The sequence below is a fragment of the Onychostoma macrolepis genome, chromosome 23, assembly GCF_012432095.1.
Source record: "Onychostoma macrolepis isolate SWU-2019 chromosome 23, ASM1243209v1, whole genome shotgun sequence".
In the NCBI taxonomy this organism is placed as follows: Eukaryota; Metazoa; Chordata; class Actinopteri; order Cypriniformes; family Cyprinidae; genus Onychostoma; species Onychostoma macrolepis.
The window spans coordinates 11,430,828-11,451,032 of record NC_081177.1 but is presented as its reverse complement, the minus strand read 5'-3'; the positions used below and the strand labels follow the sequence as shown (position 1 = coordinate 11,451,032).

At 38.8% G+C, this 20,205-nt stretch overlaps 1 protein-coding gene and 1 long non-coding RNA gene across 6 annotated transcripts; one reads left to right on the top strand and one right to left on the bottom strand.

Moving 5' to 3' along the window:
• Positions 1–1,143: 1,143 nt before the first annotated feature.
• On the top strand, positions 1,144–18,243 carry si:ch211-197l9.2 (protein SOGA1). 5 transcript variants are annotated; one of them, XR_009268764.1, is made up of 11 exons: positions 1,144–2,063; positions 3,864–4,088; positions 5,697–5,852; positions 8,835–8,900; positions 9,068–10,213; positions 10,965–11,051; positions 11,317–11,478; positions 11,642–11,893; positions 13,664–13,707; positions 13,792–16,606; positions 17,274–17,410. XR_009268764.1 is itself a non-coding variant. In XM_058762704.1 (11 exons), exons 1-11 carry the CDS (start codon positions 1,251–1,253, stop codon positions 17,418–17,420), a joined length of 4,470 nt encoding a protein of 1,489 aa, XP_058618687.1. In that variant the 5' UTR covers positions 1,144–1,250; the 3' UTR covers positions 17,421–18,243. The 5 variants fall into 5 exon arrangements, 1 of the variants encoding a protein (XP_058618687.1); XR_009268763.1 differs by having other exon boundaries at positions 13,792–16,596; positions 17,274–17,403; XR_009268766.1 differs by having other exon boundaries at positions 13,792–16,393; positions 17,274–17,382.
• LOC131531725 (uncharacterized) lies at positions 11,477–20,203 on the bottom strand. The gene is made up of 3 exons (XR_009268768.1): positions 20,090–20,203; positions 11,687–11,870; positions 11,477–11,586 (listed from the first exon to the last, which is right to left on the bottom strand). It is a non-coding gene; the product is annotated as an uncharacterized LOC131531725 (long non-coding RNA).
• Positions 20,204–20,205: the final 2 nt, after the last annotated feature.

Sequence of the window (20,205 nt, the reverse complement as noted above, 5' to 3'; positions counted from 1 at the left end):
ACAAATCGAAAATGAAACCTATTATTAACGGAAAATCTCCAGTCATTGCATTCGTGCATTTATAGGAGTACGCGGCAGTTCGCGCCGGTGCGCCTTGGAGAAGCATACAAGAGAGTCATTTTGAAACATCAAGATAAATAAAATTGTGACTTGAAACACAATACTTTCTTTACTGGGGTGAATATCTCTGTTCTGAGACAGTAAGACAGCCTAGAATGCGCGCAAAGAGCGCTCCCTCATAATCACTATAGCTGTCTCTCACTTCAATTCATTGCGATCTCACGAAGTTCCGTTAATAAGCTCTACACTGCACAATGAATCTCTTATTTACATCGTATCTACACTTTGTTATAAAGAGATGATCCCCGAACTTGCAGAACTCAGCACTTGACAAAAACTCTGCATTTTGATCGGTAAGTGGTTTCTAACTTAAATACTTCTGGTCACTGCGTTCAAGAAATCAGCGCACATGTCTGTGAACGGCTACATTGCTCAACGCTGCAAATATGTTTCGCCAATATCAGATGGGGCCCCCTGATTCCCCGGGGCCCTAAGCGGCCGCTTACCTCGCTTATTGGTTAAGTCCGCCCCTGTGGCCAATCACAAAAAAGACAGCATTGCGCAGCGAATCTTAGCCTGGGTCCCAATCATAGACTGTAAAAAACAGGTCCCAATGTGCATGAGATGGTCCTCGCTGCAGAACAAAAGATCCAGGGGGTGTGGTTGGATCTAGATCCAACTCCTCCCACCTTACATTTACCTAAACCTACCCGTCTCCACCCCCTGATCCCTAAACCCACCCATCACCACCCCCTCGATGTGGATCCAACCTAACCAGGGGTTACTGATGTATTAGTAATTTTCAATACTATTTAGGGCAGATAGGGTGGATAGTATACGCATTGGGACGCAGGGATAGACACAAATATATCGCTTTCATTTCCAAATAATCCTAACCAGTTGCCCCCATTTCCAGCCCTGCTAATAATGCCAGTAAAGCTGAGTTATCTGTGACTCAGAGTGAGAGAGAGAGAGAGAGAGAGAGAGAGAGAGTGTAAAGCTCCTGTTTTTTTGGGGCGGAGATTTCGGAGTTTTTATAGCACATGGCCACACACAGTACATATATTCACTGAAACACTGGACTAACGGCTTTACCTTAACTTTACCTCATCTCACATAAACTCTTGAGAGGATTCTGCTGGAATCATTCATCTCATTACTGGCTATTAATCGTCTTTGTTTGTAAAACAATGCAAGTAAATGAGAGGAAGTTATCATCTTTGAACGCCAACACGATGACAAAGACAAAAGTTGAGGCAAATCCTGAGTCTAATGCACGCTCATCCCATCACGCACGGGACGGGCAGGATAAAGCCTGCGGAGACGCGAGCAGCCAGCAACCGTCAAGACAAATCCACCGGCATCAGACGTCAAAACAACCCCAGGCGAACACTTGGTCTAAAATCATCCCGGCAGCCTCACAGAGCAAAACCAACGAGGCTCACTCTAAGAAACCAAAGCGTGGAGCATCTGTCACGCCAAACATCCACACAGGCAAAAAGGAGATGAGACCAGAGTCGAGAAAACGCTCCGATGGCACTCGCAGTAAATCGTGCGGGAGGAGAAAGCTGTCGGATGGCAGCATCACGTCTGATGACCTGAGTAAGGACTCTGGCTGTGCTACCGGGAAGCTGTCTTCCACCGACAGCAGCTCTGAGATCTCGGACGCATCTGAGGAGCATAAGCAGTCCACTGATGCCCAGTGCGGTGAAGTCTGTCACAGAGGTACCAACGAAGAGATGATGGACGATTCAGCTCAGCAGATATTATCAGGACACAGAGAAGAAGATGGTCTGATCAATGCCACCCTGTCTCCAGGGTTTGGCTTCGGAGAGGGAAGCATCTCTCCTGGAGACCAGAGGTCCTACGTTTCTCTGGACAGTCGCTTGAACTTGAGCGGGTCTGTGGCATTTTCGGATCTGACTGGAGACTTTGCTGATGGGGTGCATGAGGATCTGCTGAGGGAGATTGATGACCTAAGATCAGAAAATGAATATTTAAAGGTGAGGTTTGTTGATTCATTTATTCATTCATTTATTCATTGTTTGGTAATTAACTGCAAATGACAGTTTCTTGCATGGTGTAACTTATGCTTGGGAGAGTTCAGGTAAAGTGGGACACATTTCATATTTTCTCTTTAAATACAAGACAATCAAATTTAAGTTATTTATAATTGCCATAAGGGTCTTTTGTCATTGTGAAAATGTTTTGTTTTGTCTGACACCATCATAGCAGACATGATCAAGCATAAACATAAACATTGTGGTTTTTAAAAGATGTCTTAATTCTATTTCCAAAACAATGTATTGCTCTATAATGGCATTTAATTATTTGTGAGAATCTGTTTTGAATACCTTCACTTTACCCATGTTAGATAAAGTAGGAGAGTACTAAATGCAACCTGTTTTGATGGATTATGATTATTTAGTATCTAATATCATCAGCTTACATGGCATAAACCATGTCATATGATGTGCTGGACTATGTACTTAATGTAAAATTAAATCGAAACAATCCCACAGTGTCTGCTACATAATAAGTATTTTAACAGTCACATAAACAAAGCAAAAATAAACTGCACGTGATATGGCTTATACTGTAAGATTTACTCTCTTCTTAGAAGATTATACTTTCGCTAATTGGCTCGTGTCATCCCTCATTGTCTCTGACATGCAATAGAAGGACGGATTCACAGTGAGAACGAGACAGGCTTTGCTGTGATTAAGTGCAAGGTGTCTCAGTAGAAATCAAGAAGTCAACAGAAGTGCCACCAATGCATTCAAGAAGGCCAGTGTGTCATTCTTGGCACGCGCCCCTAGTTCTGTGGGTTAATGCGCACAGCATGCTGGCACTCAAGAGGTGAGGCCCGTGCTGTCTTGGATGAGTTGGTTGAAGACTGACATTGATAGCGATATAGGAAACACCCTTTGTACACACAACTGAAGTAGAATGCATTTATTTACCTCATGTTTTCCAATCAAAAACTTCCATTTTAGAACAGTTATGGTGGCTGTAATGCTGCCACTGTAAAAAATGGCCGTGATTTTAACGGTAAAAAACTGTGAAAAAGCTACGGTAAAAACCTGTTAAATGGTTAACGGTATGTTCTCCTAATATATACGGTGAAAAACTGTAGACATTTCAGACAATTTTACGATGAAATACCGCTTTTGGAAGTAAAAAAGAATGTAAAATTTACAGGGAAAAAACGTAAATTGAAATTCCCAGAATTCCCTGCGTTGCATTTCAAATTTTGTTTGAATTTGATGTTTTTTCTTTGAAATAACTAGGTTTCTTCTTAGTTTTTTCTTATCAGTTATGTTTATTAGGGTTGTATGTTACATCTAATGTTGTTAAATTAATGTTTATTGCATATTTCAGTTTAATGAGTCTCACTATGATGGTGATTAGTGCTTGTGTAAATGACACTGTGCACCTTCTATATATGTTATTATTTAAAAGCTGCTTGTGATGGGCTTTGGTTCATCATGTGACTTTCTCATGACCACCTGCATTTGGTGGTTATCAGTGTATTTCAAAGGTACAAAACAGATGTCAGTACTTCAATAGGTTGGTATATTAACATTATATAAGTTAATGAAATTACGGTATTTAACTGTAAATTTAAGTTAAAACCGTAAAACCTAAAATGTTGCTACCGTATATTTTACGGTAGAATTCCGGCAACCTCAGCTGCCGTTCTTTTACCGTCAATTTTACGGAATTTCTTTTACAGTGGTGCACATATGATTCAATTCTATGAAGTTGATGTTAACATACACCATTTTTGACTGCATTTTTAGGACGAAATGGAGGAGCTCCGCTCGGAGATGCTGGAGATGAGGGACATGTACATGGAGGAGGATGTTTACCAGCTGCAGGAACTCCGACAGCAGCTGGAACAGGCCAACAAGGCCTGTCGCATCCTCCAGTACCGACTTAGGAAAGCAGAGAGACGCAGCCTGCGTGTAGCCCAGACGGGACAGGTGGACGGAGAGCTTATCAGGACACTTGAACATGATATTAGGGTGAGGATGTGCTTACAGTCATAATTTGCTGGTGTTTTCTGTGAGAAAGTCCTTGTATGAGGTCAAATAAAGCATAAAGAGCAATCACTGACATTCAGGGTGTAATTAAATAGATGTTTCCCTCATGATTTGGGTGCAATTAAGCTACAGTGGTGTGTGTACAGGAAAACCACTGTTAGGGTTTTGGATGCAGTCCATGGCATTCATCGGGACAGGATGTTTATCTAAATTGCTTAAAGCTCTGTGCCAATTAAATGCTGAATAGTAAGTCACTAAATGAGTCAAAACTCTGCTTTTATGAATCAGCATGCACTCAGATGGATTGTGTAATCCTTCCACTGTGGTTTGTGACCCAAATCGTGGTACTAAGGATTTAGTGAGAGCTGAAATATCATTTTGTTTTATAGTTTGACGTGTGAGTGAGTGGTTTTATTTTTGGAAGTGGTCCAACTAGTAAAATGAGGAGAAAAACCCTCGGTTTTCTGTTTGGCAGACAATTGGTGTAGCTCAGTTTGTGGTGGGCCACTCACAGCATAAGCATTTTTTGGTTTGAACTTCCCATCCAATCAGCGACAGAGCTTTCTGTAGGAACGTTACGAATTAAAAACGAATTTACACAGCAGGGCGACTCATATAAAATGGCTGTTTTCTTTTGAAATCTGCATCCAGACTATGCAAAACAAATTCCTCAGGTTTCTTACGAACCCTTTGTCTGTGCAGAATTAAGAGTGAAAATGTATTTTTGGGAAACACAATGTGAAGTATACACAAGGTTGAATGAAAGAGTGTGTGCATTTGCATGTGTGCGGTATATGTGTCAAGGACTATAGCCACAGTCTCCAAGAGGGGAAGCGTCCAAGCACAGCTGCTGGTGTGTGTTGTGGGCATGTCCATGACCAGTCTATTTTAAAGGCATGTGAGAGAAATAGATACCCTCCTTTCACAAACTGGGCCAGTGTGTGTCCATCGCTTTTCAACGTCCTCACTAGCACTCTGTCAAGATATTCAGTCTTCAACAACCCCCCACGGGAGTGTCCTGCAATCTGATATCTAACAGCATCCTTTTCAAAGTCTGCTGTTCTCCACATTTCCATCTTTAACTTTTTTCACTGAGAAATACAAGTTTGTGGAGTTGCTCTTGGAACTCAATGCTGATAATAAACGCCCTGCACTATAAAAAAAGAAAAGTCATGCGCTGAATGCTGTGGTATAATCACATGCCTTCTAACCATTTCCCCTTCACATTGTTCGCAATTGTTAGCAACCCCTTGAGCATCAAGAGGATGAGTGCTTTGCAAAGGGTAGCAAAGGAGGGAGATCATAAGAGAGTCAACCCATATTGAATCCTGAACAATTAACTAACTACCTTACTTCCTCTTATCCTCAATGTCACAAACCACAGCTTAAATATGGTAACTTAATCCTCATTTTGCAATGTTCCATATAAAGTTTCAGTTAAGTATTTTCTATAAATATAAAGCTTCTTGTTCTAACAGTGTTCCCCAAGAGAATGACATGAGATAATTATCATATTACCATCAACATTTTAACATGGACATATGGTTTGCAGTGTATTTATTTTACTCTAAATTAATATTGTTTTCCCAGGTGGCAAAAAGCGTGTCCCTTCGCCTACACAGCGAACTTGAGGCCATTCAAAAGAAAAATTCACGGCTGGAATGGGAAAATGAGGGTTTACGTGAACGGCTGCAGGATCTGGAGGTGGCAAAGCAGGTCCTGCAGGCTGAGATGGACAAATCACAGGTGGTATGACCACAAAGCCATTGTACACACTATTGTTCAAAAGTTTAAGGTTTATGTTTTAAGTCTCATTTGTTCACCAAGGCTGAATCGTAGAAACAGTAATATTGAAATATTACAATTTTTAAAAATTTCTATTTTTAATATATTTTAAATAATATATTAAATTACTAAATAAAAGTATTCATTTAAAAAAAAAAACCTGACCCTGAAAAACTGATATGGACCCTAAACTTTTGAATGGTAGTATGTATGTATATATATATATATATATATATATATATATATATATATTAGTGCTGTCAAACGATTAATCACGATTAATCACTTCCAAATTAAATGTTTTTGTTTATATAATATATGTGTGTGTGTACTGTGTATATTTATTATGTATACATAATGACACACACATACAGCATATATTTTGAAAATATTTACATGTATATATTATATAATATATAAATATATTTAATATAGAAACATAACATATTTTTATTAAATATATACATGCATGTGTATTTTTATATACATAATAAATATACACAGTACACACACATATATTATGTAAACAAAAACTTTTATTTTAGATGCAATTAATCGTGATTAATCATTTGACATCACTAATATATATATATATATATATTATACCCTATATCACTTTAAAGCAGTACTTGTTTGTTGCTTTGACTCCTTAGTTTCATGATGCTGTTAGGATTACAATCTGACCTTTACCCCAACTGTATGTAGTGGGTGTAACCGACAGCTGACTGCTTGGGTAGGGCATAGAATGATCTAAGGGTCTGAATTCAAACCGCAGCTGTCATTCCCACTTGTAGATGCAGTGAGGGGGAGAAGAGAGAAAAAATGGGGCAATTGAAAGGTTGAAGAGCATGAGAAAGAAACCACTTAGAAATAGGGTAGAGTGGGGGAAAACGCCCCCTACTATTTATCCCAAAATAATAATTTATCCACAAGATAAAATCAAGATAACATTTTATTGTAACTATGGACTACGTTGGCAAGAGTGATGTAGAAGTTTTCACCATGAAGCTTACACTGGTGACGTACCGGAGAGAAAATGGATTTCACAGTAAATTATCTAATTTTCAACAGTAAAAAAAAAGTGTTTTAAAGCTTGTTGTTTTGTAAAACATCACAGTTATATATGATACGAGAACAGTATAGGGCCTGTAGATAGGGAGTACGTGTTATTTAAGAAAAATATAATTATATTCTCAGAATAACATAATTTTTGTCTCAAACAGTCAGTGGGGTAAAACGCCCCCAGAGGATAATGGGATATTACTGTAGTTATTCTGTTCTGAACATCAAATGTATTCTAACTAGTTGGTTGAATAAAAATATTTGGATTTTATATTAAAAAATTACCTCAAGTTAGCATCAGGTAGCTAATTAGCTAGCCAGCTAAAAAAAATTTCAAATAGGCTATTGTAATTTTGTAATTCATAATTGATTATATTCTTTTAAATTTTAAGCTAAAACTGCCTGTACTCTGATTTTGCTGTAAATGTTTAAAGCAAATTGCTTTGTCAGACTGGGGGGCAAAACGACCCCTTTGGTACAAATTTAATTTTTGTTAAAAATCGAACGACTTGAAAACTCCGGACAGGAGGGGGGCGTTTTCCCCTACTCTACCTTATACCTGAAAGTGTGATCCTTGTCCAACTCTGGCTGCAAGCCATTATGCTTAAATGTGGGTTTTATGATGTTCAATTACCACATACATGCTAAAAATACTAACAAGAATGCATATTTTTTGCTTTCACTTTCTCACAAAAATAAAAAATATAGGCCACCAACATAATGCACCAAACAAGTCAAATTTTATTGGCAATGAAGGCCTGTAGGTCTTTAATAACGGCACGCATTCAGTTTAATCCAGGATTCAGTGCTTAGAAGTGGATCCCAGCAGCTCAGCTCAGACAGCTGCTGCTCATTCCTGATCCTCACCAGCAGAGCAAATCAGCTACAACCCGATTATCAAGGCCTCATGTGAGCCTGACACCACCTGAAACATGATAATCTACATACAAACACTTTTTACTCATCCATTAGAGTCAAAAATCGGTTACACTTTACTTGAAGGGGTGTGCATAAGACTGACATGACACATTCATAATCATGAATATGAAGGTTTTTTATGCATGAAGTGTCATTCGCTCAGTTAATGCAAAGATGACATTGTTTGAGATGTCTTTGTTATGGGCTAGGGTTAGGGGTAAGAGTAGGAGTAGGGTTAGGTCAAATAATGTCATCTTTGCATTAAAAATGACATAACTGAGCGAATTACACTTAATGACAGTTGTCATAAACATGCATAAAACCTCCTTCATATTCATGACATGTGTCAGTCTTATGCACACCCCTTCAAGTAAAGTGTTACCCAAAAACTTTTGCAGTCTTGATACACTAGTTAAATGACTAATTTATCATCTCTAAACATCAAGCTACAATATGATGAGTACTATGCTTTAGCTTGGTGTTGCGCTTAACAGCTTGGATTGACTCGATGAGGTTATTTTTAACATTTAAAGAAGTTAATTTGAAGTCTACATGCTCCTCCTCTGCTCTTTGTACTTTTAAGGGTTTGAGCCTCCTAGACAAAGCAGCAGACAGATAGACTGACTCTAGCCAGCATTCTTGACATACTTGGAGCAGTATGGATGTTTGGTGTAGTAATGGAGTTGGGGTTCTTGCCATCTCACTACACAAACATGATTGAGTGTGTTTATTAGGTGCATGCTTTCCTTACTGTCACACATTTCATTGGGTATTGGAATGCAGTGGACAGCGGTATGATGGAAAATAACAACTATGATTAATATAACTCAAATGGACATTTATGCCCATAGGAGGACATCATCTTAGGGGACAAATTGCATCAACCCACCTATACATAGTAAGCTGTGTTATATAAGCTGCTGAAATGTCTTTAGACTAATTATGGATTTGGTGCATCCACAGAATTCTCTAAAGAGACGAAGTTTGAGATCAACATCCAGCAAGAGTGAAAAGAAGCTCTCTCCACAGGTGAGTTGGAAGTCACATTCATCTTTATGATTAATTTGTGAAGGTTAGTGCTGCTTTGTTGCAGGTCTGGGTAGAGGGCCAACTTTAGTTATCAGAGTTCCTCTGTTTGTTTTAATAAATGTTTTTGATATATGCCAAACGTTTTAAAACACCTGTGTCTTCTACAGGATGACAGTGCTGATTTGAAATGCCAGCTCCACTTTGCCAAAGAAGAGTCTGCGCTCATGTGCAAGAAACTAACAAAGATGGCCCTGGAGAGCGAGGCGATGCGGGAGGAGCTCGCCAAATACCGTCTGCTTTATGGTGAGGTGGATGAAACCCAGGCTGCAGCGGGTGCCACTAACTCCGCCCACACCCGAGAAGCAGAGGTCAAAGTTCACTTGCGGCTGGTGGAGGAGGAAGCCACGCTTCTGAGTCGTCGAATAGTGGAGCTAGAGGTGGAGAACCGTGGGTTGCGAGCAGAGATGAGTGAACTGCGTGAACGAGGAGGAGGAAGCCTGGAAGAAGAGGAGACGATGAAGGGGGCCAGTGACGGATTAGCAGTGCCTCTCCAAACTGGGGTACAGGGGGAGATGCTTAGAGGTGGATGTCTGGATGGGAAAGAGAAGGCAGATGCAACGACTACCCACAATAATGTGCAGGAGAACCAAATGCATGTAGAGGAGGATCATGTGGAGAATTCTTCTATCAGCCACATGCACAGAGAAGGGCCGATTGGTGGGGAACAGGAGCTTTCTGCAGAAACTAAAGAGGAGGATGGACAAGCTCAGTGTAAGTCAGACTGCACATTTGGTGTGAAAGATCTAGAGAGTCTTCTTGCCATCCATGACCAGGCGCTGCTTGTCAGATCGACTATCCAGCTCCTAACAACCCCAGCAAAAAATGGCCTCTCACCTACATGTACCCATAACACTCCTGCTGGTGCTCCCTACTTAGGCAAAACTGCCGTAGATCCTCAGTGCAAAACACATCAGTGGCTTTTGGACCCCATGTTGAGTCCCTTGACCAATGGATTAGAGGTGTTACAAGCCCAACTGCATGCTCTTGTGGAAAAGTTGGAGGTGCTGTCAAACTCCAATTCAGAGCGCCCTGGGCCTGTTACAGAAAAGAATATGTTACATTTTGGCGAAGATTTAAGTGAAATGAAAGAGGACGCGAATAATCAAGCAAGTCGAGAACTTCCATGTGAAGGAAATGTTGGAAATCAGTGTAACCAGGACAGCTTAGTGCTGCTCACTCTGCAGCTCCAGTGGTTCACCCAGCAATGGAGGCAGGGAGAGAGACCCACAGCTGATGGAAAGAGTCCGTTTGAGGTAAATTGGGCAACGACATTTGCTACTTGATAATTTTCTTTATAATGATTCTTACTTGCAGTTGAAATAACAGTATATGCTTTCCTGTAGTTCAGACATAGCACTAGCAATGCCAAGGTCATGGGTTCTATTCCCAGGGAAAGCAAGAAGCTATAAATAAATAAATGTAAATGTACATTAAATGCTACATAAAAAGGCCTGCCAAAAGCATATATGTATATGTTGTGTAGTTGGGTGTTTGGTCAACTTTGGGCACTTTTTGGGCCCCTTGAATACCTAAAACATTTATTTAATTTGCCCACTAATGATACAGTATGTATACATGCTTTCCCATCAAATCTTTACCATCTCATCATGTATTGTGTTAATAATGTTCTGTGGTGGAAAATACATGTTTACCATTTAATGTGTCCTAAATAGTCACAGTTACATGCTATTTTCATACACTCTTTGTAACTATATCCCATACAACCTTTGCATAATTTGAGCTAATATACATTTATAGAGATACTTTGAGAAAATTAGAGTAAGAGTAAGTAAAAATATTCTGTATTTATATAATTCTTATGTAATTCTATACTTTTTTTCATATATTTCACTTAATTTAAAAAAAACACTTTATTAGTGCCAAAATTCTTCAGTGTGACATTTTGTTAAAATAATAATATAAATAATTTCACATAATAAATGTTAAAATGGCGTAAAGTTTATTTCACTCAGAAACAACCAGTTTTATGTCTTTTCATTTCAGATGTATTGTCAGAATGATCTTCATCTGCTTAAAGACACAGAGTCAAAAGAATGCAAGTATAATCTTCAACAGAAGTGCAACAGTCAGGTATGAAAAAGAACGAGGATTACTGGGGTAAAAATAATAGTGTTTTAACATGACTACCAAAAGCAGTTCATTCTGCGATAAATTCAGCCTGAAATAACGTCATACAAAAATGTTCCTTTTTCATAATATACTACAGCTGAACATGCCTGCTCTTTGAGCATAGTTGCCCAATAGCATTGTTCCTTGACCTGTTGCTCATTTCCAGTTAGTCTGGTTGTGTTCCTGTTGCCCAGTGTTCATTCACCAATGTATGTTCCTCTCTCAGGTGAGCAGTGCCCTGCTGTCAGACCTCAGGACTGCACTGTCAGATCTGTTCTCTGAACTTTGGGAGCAGCACAGGGCAGCCCAGTTTGTCATCCGGCAGTTTGCAAATGCCAAAGCAGCGTGGGCCGTGGAGTGTGCAGAGCTCAAGAGCCTCATAAGCAGGGTGCGAACTAGAAGATCAATTTAAATTCCCTTCAGAGAGTATCAATGAACCTGTTGTCTGCCTCTCATGTCGTCTCCTCTTCTTTCTTCATTCTTGCGTCTGTAGGGACTTAGGGAGGAAATTGAAGCAGAAATGTCATCAAGCTGTTTGTGTTTGTTTATAGCTGGACGGTTCAGCTGGGAAGGCAGGAGTAAAGGGTCCATCAGACCTGAATGCGGCTTTGCAGAAGGACCACATTGAGAAGCTTCAGCACCTGTTAGCAGAGTCCTACACTGCAGTGATGGACCTGACAAGACAGCTGAAGGTCCGTGAAAGCAGCTGGAGCTCTGAGCGGCAGGAACTGCTAGAACACCTGAACCATGTGCGTCTAGAGTGCGAAGGGTTGAAGACAGCTAAGCAAAATAGAGAAATGCAGGTCAGAGCAAAAATTAGTGTAAAACATTGAAACAATAATTTAAATATTCAGTGTATTGTGGAACTTTGACATGATTTCAACTGTCAAAGGTCAACTATCAAAACAGGTCTTACTAGACACTTTTTTGGGGGGGGGCAACTATTATTTATTTGGTAATATTTTATAATAATGTTCAGTTTGTTAACATTAGTTAGTCCACTAGGTATCATGAACATTAGGTATAATGTTAATATAAATAATTTATAAACTAAATATATACATTTATTTATAAACAAATTTGTATTTGTATATATTAATTTATCCAACTTAAAATTTGAAAATTTGTATATGCAGAAATTAACAAGTTATGTAGAAATTAGTTCATGATATCTAATGTATTAACTAGTGTTTGAATGGGACCTTAGGTGTTATTTTTTAATTCTGTTAATATTTATATTTACAGTATTTAGGTCTTTTTTGGCATTTTTTTGTGTGACCGCTGAAAAGTTTGTTGTCAGTAATTATTTTTTTAAAGAAATTAATACTTTTATGCATTAAACTGATTAAAAATTACAGAATTTCAAATAAATTTTCCACAAAAAAATAAAATGAAGCACAACCATTTTCAACTATGATAATAATAATAAAAAAAAGTTCAAATCAGCATATCAGAATGATTTCTGAAGGATTATGTGACACTGAAGACTGGAGTAATAGCTGCTGAAAATTCAGCTTTTCCATCACAGGAATAAATAATTTAAAAAAAAAATATATATATATATATATATATATATATTCAATTAGAATTTTTGAAAATAATCAAATAAATACAGCCTTGGTGAACACAAGAGACATCTTTCAAAAACATTCAAATATCTCACAGACTCCACATTTTTGTAGAATGCTCTCTGCTATCTGAAGTCTGAACTATCATTAATAAAATAAATTTTTTACAGTCCTACTACAGCAACAGAGGTCAGAGATATAAGACAGGCCCGTGAGCGTGTGTGTGTTAAAAGGCCGCATGGCAACTGAATTTAGGCTAATCCCCTTTTGGGACTGTAGGACAGCAGGCGGAGTGCAGACATCAGCTTCAATCACAACTTCTGACTCTGAAAAGGGCTTAGCCAAACCACAGTGACCACAGAGAGACTTATCAAGGCTCAGATGAAGTTCAAATAAGGAGTTTACTTTCCTTTACAGTAAACGAAGGGAAAAATTGTGCAGGGTTAAGGGAAAGGAGGCGAGAGAGAAATGAGGAAGCATTATACAAAAGGTACAAAGGTTCTTTCCTTTAAACAAATAGTCCTGTTTATTATCATAGATGCTAATAATAAAAGTGGAATGCAGACAGTGACAGTTTGATGGGGTTAAGTAAAGCCTGGATTGGAGTGCAAAGGAATTTTGCCAATATTTTTTTTCCTGATCCAAGAGTTTTCTTGGCGTTTTCTTATTTGTAATCCCTAACTATCTCTCTGACACACTTTCTAAATAAGACAGGCTTTTTCATTTGCTGCAGTTTCTCTTAAATTGCTCATCCCTAAGCAATATGGGAAGGATTCTCTATCTTAAAACGATTCAGGCTTTTACTGCTGAAAGGTTATATTGCAATGCATTGTATACAATGTTTCTTGTGTCATTTATTTTTATCCCTAAGTTGTTTCATTTTATTCTTAATGTAAAGGTGTTTTTTTATTTTTATTTTATATCTTGATATTTAATACATAATAAAATTACACAACTGAACTAATTATGCATGCACAAATAATAATCCTTCTGATGCATTTTCAGTCCCCCAGATACAAGATGTTGACCAAAGAAGGTAAAATGGAAAGGTCAGCTTAATTTGTTTGTTTGCACCATAGTTTGAACTCCAATTATCTTATTGAATTCCTTAACAGAGTTTGCTTTTCCAACAGGATGCCTCTCAAAACTGGCATGGCAAAACCCAACAAGAACTGGAAGTACCTCAGTCGAGAAGCTGCCGTTCTGGACAGAGAAGACCCCTGCAAGACTTGGGACTCTCCTATCATGCCTCCCAGTTTCCCTGGTCTGAACCTTAACCAGGAGCTGACCCAGAGAAGCCACACTGCTCCAGAGAGAACCAGCATTCGTATATATTTCAGCCCACCATCAGCAAAAAGGATCCAAATGAGCTCTCTGATAGCAGCAGAGGAGGAAGAGCTTGAGGAGAGCCAGGAACCACATTTCAATGCCGTTTCCTGTGGCCTTGTAAACCAAGACTGGGTCGCAGCGTATGAAAGCTGGCTGGGTAGCCTGCCGTTTGACTGCCAAAGTTTGATGGAGAGAGATTCGAGTGCTGTCATCAGTTCTACATCCTCTTCTGGTCTTCAGACCTCCAGTATGGCGTCCCCTTCATGCTTGGCCTTTAATAACTTGGACGTCTCAGCCAACCTGAGTGATGACATGAAGGAAATTACAGCCAGTGTGCTGCAAACCTCCCAATCCAGCCCTTTGGAGAGGAAAAGAGCAAAGGATTTTGGGAGCAGTATGGTGAGTGTTGTGAGTATAGGAACGCAAACTCAATCCCAACCACAGGTCACCACAGTTGGGCTACAAACCGATGGTCCTCGATGTCTTTATGCTGCAAAGCACTGGTCTCCCCGAGTGACCTCATTTGTATCTTCAAGAACCCCGCAGACGTCAGTGTCACTGGAAAGGGTCCCTGGTTCAGCAGATCGGTTTCAACCACAGACCACCTCGCCGAAAATTCAACGCAGACACTCTGCATCCTCTCCGTTTTCCTCCAAGTCTTCCTCTTCCACATCCCCCTCATCCTCTTCCTCTTTCACCACATCCTCTTTGTCCTCCTCCTCATCTCTGAGCGCCTCCTCCAGGCTGGATTATGGCGCAAAAGAGCGTGGTTTGTGGGCTCAGCCGCAACGTGCTTCGACACCTAGCAGGCCGAGTTCAGTATCGGTGCAGGGCAGCGATAAACATGGCGGCCGTAAAAATGTAGGCGTTCACAAATACGGTCTGGTCCATGAGTTTCTGCGCAATGTGTGTGGTCGAGGAGAGAAGACCAACCCGGAGATGGAGAAAGCGCCAGCAGCTCGTAGGGATCACATCGGTCTGGTGGGTTCAAAGAAATCCGAGCACCCCCCATCTCGTATACCAGCGGTGCCACTGGTCAGAAATGACAGCATCACCAAGATCGTGAACCGCAGATTTATGAAACAAAGCCAAAAAGAAGAGACGGTGTGTCAGAGCCAGACCCAAACTCAGCGCCAAATCGACAGGGGTTCAGTCAACAAGAACAAGGGCTTGGAGGTTAGTAGCAAAGTTTAACCCATTCAGTAACATGACAAAAAACTAAATTGAAGGTGTTGAGGGAGTAATATTTCAGTGAGACTAAAATGGTTGCAAAAACAATAAGTGCGTCAGTAATTTGAAATCTAGTCACTCTAAACACTGGGCCTCATTCATGAAACACGAGCAGAACGAATTTTTGTGTAAATCGTTCGTAAAGCTGTTCTGATGTAAATTTTCGGGTTCATGAAAATATTAGTATTTTCAAAATGTTAGTTGGTATGAAAGAAATCTACACCTGCTCCCTACCAGGTGTAAATGGTGCGTAAAAGGTTCTGTGTTCTTTTTGGCAAACTGATGACACTGAATCTTGATGCACTTCCATTTTCCATTTGCTCAGTATTTTTTAATTTATTTTAATTGTATTAATTAATTTATTTTTTTGTAGCTGAGAGTTGATCAACTGTTTATCTCTGGTTTAGCTTTGGGTAGAATGCAGCACTTGTCATTGTCACTTTGTAGCCAGCCGTCCAATCAATGGAGGAGGGGCGGGACAAATACCACACCAACCAATCATCCTACTTGTACAACTACTGAACAACAATGGAGAAGTTAATATTACTGCTTTTTTATATTCAGTAATATTCTTCAAAATGAGATACTAGTAACGTTACTACCGTGGATATTCCACTTCATAGCAACCAAATCGACAGCTGGAAAAAACTTTTTTTTTTCTCTACAGTCTGTGGGAAAAACGCTGTGCCACCAAAGCGTTTAAGCGCCACCAGCTGGCTGTTTTCAGAAGAGCTCCTGTCATTTTTCAGGTGGCTAAAAACACTTTGGTGGACACACGTTATTGAATATTTATTATTAGGCATATGGCCTATTAGTCTTTTTTGTATTTATGCAATATACTGGAGCCAAACTTGAGAAAGTAGACCAGAATATTCCACTGCGTTCCTGGACACGAAATTTGCGTAGCTGTAGTCATAGGCGGGGATTAAGCTAATTTGAATGAGCGTGCAAGAGCGCCCTATTTACTAATGATGGAATTCATTAACATACGCATGTTTAACTATCAATTACGAAGCGTTTGTGAATCCGGAGGAGAGTTTTCGGGAAGGGCCGTTTTGCGCACAAATTACTCAGAATTTACTCCTATATTTACGAATGTTTCATGAATGAGGTACACTGTGTTCATGGCTGCATCCGAAAACTGAAAAATGCTGCCTTCGGAGGACGCATTCCAAGGTAGTAAGGCATCAAGGCACGTCCGAATCCAAAGTTAGCTTCACTTCCTGTCTCCTGAGATGCCTTCATCTGATCGATTTTTGAAGGCAGCATAGATAGATGTATCCTGCCTTTGATATCCCACAATCCTGTGCGTTCCATTCCGAGACGGTCGAGCTAAAAAATAAAGATGGCGGCTGGAAGTTGCGTTTGGTGGTTATTTTGTGTGTAAATGTATATTTCTGATTAACTTTTTGCACTTTTGATGTTATTTCTAGCGAGAAATGAGTATTATGGTAATTAAATATTCGTTTAGTTATCACCAAAACTCGTTCTATTTTGTTGTAGATCGTTAAACGCGAGGTGCCTTCGTGCATAAACGCTGCCTGCAAAGTCATTGCCTCATAAGGAAGCGAAGCAGCTGCCTAAGTTTTCGGATGCAGCCCATATGAGGTTTTGTCAGGAACAAATGATTCTTATGAATCAATTCTTGTTAGTGAGTCAGTCAAAAAGATTCACGAAATGGCCTCGGACTCGCTTGTTAGTCACTGTGTGAATCAGACTTGCTCGGAGCTGTTACTGAGTTCACAACTGACTTCCTCAATAAAAATTATGTCTTGGTATTTTATGTATGGATTAGTGAGTCAATCTGTTTACTGACTGGTTGTCCATATGACAACGTGTATTTTAAAGAAATATTTTAATTTATTTTAAACTAACAGAAATTTCTTTTAAAACAAAGATATATAGAGTATATGGGACACATACAGTAGAACTCATTTTTATTAAATACAACTAGAAAATCTACATTATTAATATTTTGCAGAGTTTTTGTCTTAATGTCACATGATTTGTTTTAATGCTGAGCACATCTCCTTACTCTTTCCTGTCTCTTTGTCAGGATGGAGCCTGTGACTGCAGCTCACGCTCTTTGACATCCTGCTTTGCTCGACCCTCACAAAAAAACCTCCGGCACGTTCACAGTCAAAACAAGCCCCGTCCTCACGAACACCCCCCATCCCGTGGTAAAGGTGATTCTCTTGCTTAATGGGACTGACACCGTGACACTTCTGGGATCTACAGGCATGGGCAGATTTCTTCAGAATTGGAATGCCCATCATTCATAAATACATAATCTCCACACCTTTTGTGTTTGGCTAAATTGATTATGCCTTCAGTTCCATTTTAGCATGTTAAAATCCATTCCACAAACTTTCCCTCAAAATCAGCATAAAAAGCATGAAAAAGGTTTGCAGATGCCTTCTGGGCCTGGGGTTAGGGAAATGTCTCCAGCATAAGTTACTGACTTTAATATTTGTTCAAATGTTTAAATTTAATAGAGAAACTAAATAGGGCTTGTACAGAATTAATCATGTTGTTATTGTGCTGAGGTTCCCAATTCCAGCAAGATCCAGTTTTTACTTTATAGATCCTTGATGAACTTTACTTCGTTCAATTTTAAATAAATATAATTATGCAACATATCTTAAAACAATGTATGATTTATTATTCTTTTTTTTTCATTATAATATTTTATGCATAATAGAATGTGTGTAGAAACATTATTGCTTAAATGTTTTTAGATGCCTTACGAATGTGACCTATTTTCTCATAGCTGTCTTAAATGTAACATGACCTGTGTTTAATATCTGCAAACAACAGATTTGGGGGCCAAGCACCTTAATCAGAGATTAGGTTTGTGAATTGTAGCTATTTGAAATGTGACACTTCTTATGGCATGTTAATAAATGCAGATCCATGTCATTGTATTAGTCCCCTATTACTGTGATTTGAAGATATGTCATCCTAATAATGACATTTCAGGTTTCGCTCTTGAACTACCTGTAGCCACAGAGAGAAAGAAAAAAAATGTAAGGAAAATGTGTTAAGTAGTTTTAAATTTTGCATTACTTTTAATTCCATGAAACAATATATAGAGGTATGCAATTAAACAAACACCCTGATTTGTCAGAAGAAATTGTCAGTTTTTCTCTGCTTCTATATTTAACTCAGTTTTCCTTTTAGGGGAAGTCTTTGTGATTCACATTTTCCTGAGACTAAAATGCACACAATCACTCTTAAATGTTCTGAAGTAGGCTTTATTGTATAACTGTGTACAGAGATGTCGTATCGAGAAGTTTATTTAGTTTTAATCGACAGACATGCAGTTATGTCGGACGTAACCTTTCTGCAGATTTGTTAGATTCGTGCATTTGTAGCGACCCCTAGTGGGTAGACAGTGACACAACAGCATGAGCGAGCCATGTGTCCATATTTAATTTATACATAATTACATTTAATATAAAACAATTTATTAAATTGCTATTTTATCCATACCTTTAAGGTATATGCCTATAGAAAAAAGAAAAAAAAAAAACTTCCAATGAGAAATAAAAAGTGTGACAACTACCTCAATTCCCAGCTCACGTAGTGTAAAATAATCGTTTTTTAACACTGTGCATATTTAGTCTATATGGTGGAACATTTGTTAATGTTTTCTGTAGACTAATCCAGGGGTTTTCAAATTCCGAGGATCCCCCGTGGCTGGGTGGTCCGTAGAACAGTTTAAAAGAAAACAATATAAAAATGTTTGTGTAAAAATAAATATGTAAATAAATAATCAATCAGTACAGCACTATAACGAGTAGAAAAACAACGTAATATAACTAAATAAAAAATATTTCTAAAAATATAGGCTATATATTTAGAATATTAATTTTACAGTTTAATTTGGGGGCTTTATTCAAGAAAATATAGATGCCCTTTTTCAGTTTTTTTTCAACCGCTTACACATATTTTCAAAACTTTACACACAAATCCAAGAATTGCACACACAAAATGCCTCACATCTCTTGCAAAATGAAGCACTGCATTCAAAATATCACAAACATCTCAAAAGCAAACATTTGTCTTGCGTTGCAAAAACCTTTGCCATAATAAATTTTGGATATATCATATTCACAGTTATTCAAAACCTAAAGCTCTTCTGTCATGAGCTCCTATGTACATTTCTGTACAAAATTGAAAGTTACTGGCAGAGAGATGCTGAAAAATTCACGGTAAACACGAAAGCAAGATTGAAACCTTTTTTTTTTCTTTTTTTACCGTAAGCGTATGCAGTTGTGAATACAGTTTTACACAGTACAAAAGGAAAGAAATACATCAACCACGTGTAGATGTGTATTTAGAGGCCTATCCTAAAGCCATGATTGGTTGGTGTTAAGTAAAGCAATGAGTCATGTGAGGAGTTAGTGCAGGGTTCCTCAAATCTTGCCCTGGAGGGCCAATGCACTGCATAGTTTAGCTTCAACCCTGATAAAACTTACCTATCTGTGATTTTCTAATGATTCTGAAGACAATGATTAGCAAGCTCAGGAGTGTTTGATTAGGGTTAAAGCTAAACTCTGCAGGAAAGTGGATCTTGTGGGCCAGATTTGAGGATCCCTGAGTTAGTGTGAGGCACTGATGAATTAGTGTGGCATTTTGATTGGTTGTGTTTGAAAAAGTAAATCAAGATACTTCCTGTTAGATTTTTACATAGAGAATTGTGTGTTGCGCTTTGAAAAAGTGTTTTATGAAATTGAAAACTGAGTCAAAGGCCGAGAATTTGTGTGTGGTTCTGGTGTTTGAGTGTCAAGTTTCAGAAGTTGTGTGGCAAGTAAAGATTATGTGTGTAAGCAGTTGAAAAAAAACTTTAATATTTTTAGATGGCGGTACCTGTCACGAAGCTTTCGTAGCATCAAAGCACTCGAAACTCGTGTTTCTGATGTTTTACTGCAAGTTCCACGTCGGCTTTTATTATGAAAAAACAGACTGGGTTGTGGGCGGAGCTT

What these genes read in the sequence shown, in the direction of transcription:
- si:ch211-197l9.2 (XM_058762704.1), top strand. Translation starts at nt 1,251, where the DNA reads ATGCAAGTAAATGAGAGGAAGTTATCATCTTTGAACGCCAACACGATG. An exon ending in CTGAGATGGACAAATCACAG is followed by an intron (nt 5,853 to 8,834) that starts GTGGTATGACCA and finishes GTGCATCCACAG; the next exon opens with AATTCTCTAAAGAGACGAAG. An exon ending in ATGGAAAGAGTCCGTTTGAG is followed by an intron (nt 10,214 to 10,964) that starts GTAAATTGGGCA and finishes TTTTCATTTCAG; the next exon opens with ATGTATTGTCAGAATGATCT.